At 38.5% G+C, this 5,447-nt stretch overlaps 1 protein-coding gene across 2 annotated transcripts in view; it reads right to left on the reverse strand.

Annotated features, from left to right (window-relative positions):
• Positions 1-1,020, reverse strand: part of LOC143020866 (uncharacterized) — a 3,772-nt gene extending 2,752 nt beyond the window's left edge. For both annotated transcript variants that reach the window (XM_076177720.1, XM_076177721.1), the window contains exon 1: positions 552-1,020. In XM_076177720.1, the coding sequence (XP_076033835.1) occupies positions 552-805 (254 nt within the window). In that variant the 5' untranslated portion in view covers positions 806-1,020. The remainder of the gene's footprint in view (positions 1-551) is intronic.
• Between the last annotated feature and the right edge of the window lie 4,427 nt (positions 1,021-5,447).

Below are 5,447 nucleotides of genomic sequence, written 5' to 3' on the forward strand. Positions count from 1 at the left end.
TATATATATATACATACATATACATATAAATACATATGTATATGCATACATATATACATATATATGTATATGTATGCACACACACACACACACACACACACACACATATATATATATATATATATATGTACATATATATATATATACATATATGTATAATATATGTGTGTGTGTGTTATGCACACACACAAACACACACACACACACACACACACACACACACACACACATAGATATATATATATATATATATATATATATGTGTGTGTGTGTGTGTGTGTGTGTGTGTGTGTGTGTGTGTGTGTGTAAATATGCATATATATGTGTGTATGTGTGTCTGTTACTATTCAACTGCTGAGAAAAGGCTTCTCTCAATCACTTTCATGGATCGCACGACTGCGCCAGCCTCTACCACGTCACTGATGCAAACTTCTTTAAAGTTTCTTCCCACTTGTCTTCTACCTCTTTCACGCTTCCCGTGTAACGGCGTCCAGTCAGTAATACATTTACTTCATCTCCAATTCATTGATTATACATGAACGTGTACTCACTCGATCTTGTAGTCCCAATAGTGTAGCGCCTCTCCGACAAAGGGGTCGGCTCTGCACATGACAAAACCCGACTTTGTCATGCCCACGGTAACGACTGCCCCGTCGGCCAGTTCGACCATGTTGTCGAGCGAGGCTCCCACCGTGGTGCTCAGCGAGAGCGAGGTCTTCGTCCTGGCCTCCGGGGGCACGACCCTCGCCTGCAGCCCCGTCAGGAGCGCGGAGAGGAACAGGATCGGCAGAAACAGGGTCTTCATCGATCACGATCACAGTTTTGGACGTGTACACTCCGATCAAAAGTTAAATGTTTCCTTTTTTTCTGAGCTGGGGGAAATTATCGCATTGAATGTGGTTATGGTATATTTTCTAATGTTTTTCAAACCACCAGGATGGGTATTTGTATATCAGTTGGAGGGAATAGGCGAGGTATTTGATGTCCACAGCTTTACCTCCCAGTGCGTTCTGGTGACGGCCATCATCGTCGTCGAGTTTTGTACTCATGACGCCTTCCCCTCACCTCGTCTCATCCGCCACCTCCTCCTCCTCCTACACAATTTCTTCCTTTTTCTTTGTTTTTTCTTTGTGAAATTATTTATCTAATTTTTGTTCAGATAATGTCACATTCCAGAGGGCAAATGTGTTTCGGCAGTTCCGACACAAGGTAACGTGTGGAATGCGGCTTGTTGCATGCGGCAGGTGGCAAAGCGTTGCTCGTGGAACACGGCGCTGATTGCCAATAGTGTTGCCTGCAAGTTAAATTTTTGAGAAATGTACAGAACATATGTGCCGGTAATGGAATAACATATTTCTATGGAATAACATATTTCTATGACCATTACCACCACCACCACCACCAATACTGCTACTACTACTACTACTACTATTAATATTATCATCATCGTTATTGTTGTTATTATCACTATTATTGTTGTTGTTGTTATTATCATTATTATTATTACGGTTATTATTATTATTACGGTTATTATTATTATTATTATTATTATTGATATTATTATTATCATCATTATCATCATTGTTGTTGTTGTTGCTGTTTTTGTTGAATGGGTGGAGTAGGTAGGCTACGTGCCTTTTGACTTGACTACCTCTCCTGTATAGAAAAAAAAATGGTATATAGATATTTAAATTATCATCATTACTATTATCATTATTGTTATTATTATCCTTTTTTTTTTTCCTCCCTCCTTCTCAGAACTTTTGAACAATAGCGGTCGTAGTTTTGCCCTTTTGAGGAATAATGGTCCCATGTAAGAAAAAAATATATATAACATAAAAACAAAAGTGAAATGGTTAGGTTAAGTTAGGTTAGGTTAGATTTGGTATGGTTAGGTTAGGTTTGGTTTGGTTAGGTTAGGTTTGGTATGGTTAGCTTAGGTTAGGTAGACCTTTTGAACAATAGGGTTCCCAGTTTTACCCCTTCTGGACAATAGGGACCCCAAGTCAAACGGGAACTCTATCATTCTTCAAAAACTCCCCCCTTGTCTCTCTTCTTTTATCACCCTCCCTCCCCTCTCCCTCTCGTCCTCCTTTCCATTTTATCCTCCCCTTCCTCACCCTCTCTTTCTTAACCCCACCCTCCTCCCTCCCTCCCTCCCTCGAATGTCGACTCGCTCCTCCCTGACACCCCCGGAGAAAGTTCATTGTTGAATGAATCACATTTCTTTTTTTAACTTGTCTAGTTTTTTTTTTCCTTCATTGATACTATTCATCTAATTTATTTGTCTAATTTGTCTATTTATCTATTTATTTGTTTATTTGCTTATTTATGTTTATTTTCATTCGTTTATTTATTTGTCTATCTATTCATGTATTTATAAATATATCTATTTATTTATTCACTTTGTCTATTCATTTATGTATCTATCTATTTATCTAGATATTTGAGTATTTATCACATTTCTTGTCTCGACCACCAGTTTCCAAGTTTCCATTTAATTAATTTATAAATTCATTTATGTATCTATCTATTTATATACTTTATCATTTGTCAAATATCTTGCTTCGACCATCAGTTTCCAAGTTGTCAGTTACTATTGGATAGCGAGCGAACTTTCTCTGGGATCAGAGAATTTTGATTTTTTTCTTGAATCCCCCCCCCACCCCACCCCATTCCCATCACTGATTAATTACAATTTCCTTAATTTTATCAGGGCCGGCCCAAGCCATTATGTAGCCCTAAGCAGGATTGATTTGGGTGCCCCCTGACTGCCACTATTGATACATCACTAACACACCCACCCAATATAATTTGCAGCATTCAGTTACGCATTCAGTTACTGGTGTCATATTGAATATATATATATATATATATATATATAAATATAATATAATATATACACATATATTATATATATGTATATATATATACATATATATATATATATATATATATATATATATATATATATATATATATATATATATATATATATATATATCACTGGTGAAAAATGTAGTAACATATCTGTAAGTCACAACTGACACCACAGTCGGACGAAAGAAAAGAGATGCGTAAGCGAAACTATGTATTTCGATTGCTAACTGCAATCCTATTCATACTACTGAAGAGGATTGCAGTTAGCAATCGAAATATATAGTTTCGCTTACTCAACTCTTTCTTTCCTCGGACTGTGCTATTAGTTGTGATATATATATATATATATATATATATATATTGTATATTTAGGGCGCATATTCTCACTAATACACACGGAGTTAAACACGACAGCATTTTGGCACTGGTTAATCTTCTTACTGAGATTTTCAATTTTCCTCACAGTAGGTCTCATTTCAGGAGGGTGGGCAAATACAAGCCTTCCAAATTCTTCCATATTTAATTTAACGTTTCGACTTCAGGGAGTCATCTTCAGAATAGTTACAAGAGAAAAGTCACAATTTTCAAAGCTACATGATTCACAATTGACAATGGTGTACAGACAACATGGGTTTAAATATGGGCCGCTTGGGAACGGAGCATGGTTCGTGACCCGCTATGTAGCCGAGCACTACGTCTTGGAAGGGAAGGGGGAGGGGGAGGGGGAGGGGGAGGGGGAGGAGGAGGGAGAGGGGGGGAGTCAGGTAAGGTAGGTCTTCTCGCTGGGTCACCGCGCTGGTCATGTGACCCGCTATGTAGCCGGGCACTACGTCTTGGAAGGGAAGGGTGAGGGGGAGGGGGAGGAGGAGGGAGAGGGGGGGAGTCAGGTAAGGTAGGTCTTCTCGCTGGGTCACCACGCTGGTCATGTGGGGGTTGGTGAGGTGTAGGAGGGGGAGGGGGAGAGGAAAGAGGTGGGTGTTGCTGTTGTTGGGCTCCAATTCTCGTGGAAGAATTAAATAGCGGGATGGCAGAAATCATATTACATTGAATATTAATGATTGGAGCTCTCTCCCTAATGTGGATGGCTTCAAGCATTTTTAGTTCCTTAATTTTGGCACAGTGTGCAACTATCCTGGTGCTATCCACGATTGTCTTCCTATCGATTAAAGCCTGGTGGTATTGGAGGTGGTGTTGTTTAATTGCTCCTTGTTGTAAACTATCATATGAAGAGAGACTAACAAAACTTGAACTACAGACATTAGAACAATGAAGACAGAGAGGAGACTTGATAACTATAGAATCATGAAAGGCATAGAAACTATTGATAGAGAGGATCTAATGAAATGGGATAGTAGAAATACAAGAGGACACGGAAAGAAAATCAAGAAAGACAGTTATAGAAGGAACCTGAAAAAGAACAGCTTTCCCCACAGAGTAATAGACATCTGGAACAAGTTGGACGAAAAAGTGGTGTGTGCAAAAACATTTCATGAATTTAAAAACAGTCTAGATAAAATGAGATATGAAGACGGGACACACGAGCATAGCTCCCCTTCCCGTAAAATACAACTAGGTAAATACAAAGCACACACACACACACACACACACACACACACACACACTTACACACACACACTTTCGTCGGATGGACGGCGAGGATTGGAGTTCTGAAGAAAAAGGGAAAATTTCGTGGATCTCAACGCAAAGGAAGTACCTTATTGTATTTACAGAGAAGGGGAAAGCTCGTGGTTTAGTGGGAAAGTGAGGAAAAAGGAGAAGGAGAGGGATTACTGAGGGAAATGGAAGGAAATGAGGAAGGGGAGGATTTGGTCCAGGAGGCCAGGCGTCTTGTAAACAAGAGAAGGACCGATAATTTTGGTGAAGGGATCAACAAAAATGTAAAGATTAGAAATATAGATAAGAGCAGCACAATGGAAGGTGAGGATAATAATTTCCAGGGATTTAATGAGGGGGGGGGGCGGATACCAACCTCCCCCGATTAGAAAGACTAGAGGAAAAACTTGAACAAATGACCGAACATTGGGAGAAGAGGTTCGGTAACATAGCAAAGATTGCGCAGAGAGTTGAAAAATTGGAAGAACTAGAGAATGTGAACAAAAACTTAACTAATGAAATAGAAGAATTAGAAAGACAGTTAAAAGAAGTAAAAGAAAAGAATGAAGAATTAAAGAGGAATAATAAAGACAACAAAGAGGCCATAGCTAAAGGAGCACAGGGTTGGAAAAAAATCCAAGAAAACAGTAAAGTTGAATTTACTGACATAATTAAACAGCAAATGAAAGAACAAACTGAAGACTCAGTTATTAAAGTGATGAGACAGAAGAAGAATATAGTAAGAGACTTAGCAGATAAAAAGAAATGTATAATTATATTAGGAATGGAAGAGAAACATGACCTAAAAAGAACCACAAGAATCAACGAGGAAAAAGAAAAAGTAAGCAGTTTACTAGAATTAGTTGAGGAAGATGAACCTGAAATCATGAAACAAATTGAAGAGATGTAAGACTCGGAAAGTGTAATACAGATAAGACCAGACCAATTAAGAT

Source organism: Oratosquilla oratoria, chromosome 41 (genome assembly GCF_046742065.1).
Source record: "Oratosquilla oratoria isolate Oo_2021 chromosome 41, ASM4674206v1, whole genome shotgun sequence".
Taxonomy (NCBI): Eukaryota; Metazoa; Arthropoda; class Malacostraca; order Stomatopoda; family Squillidae; genus Oratosquilla; species Oratosquilla oratoria.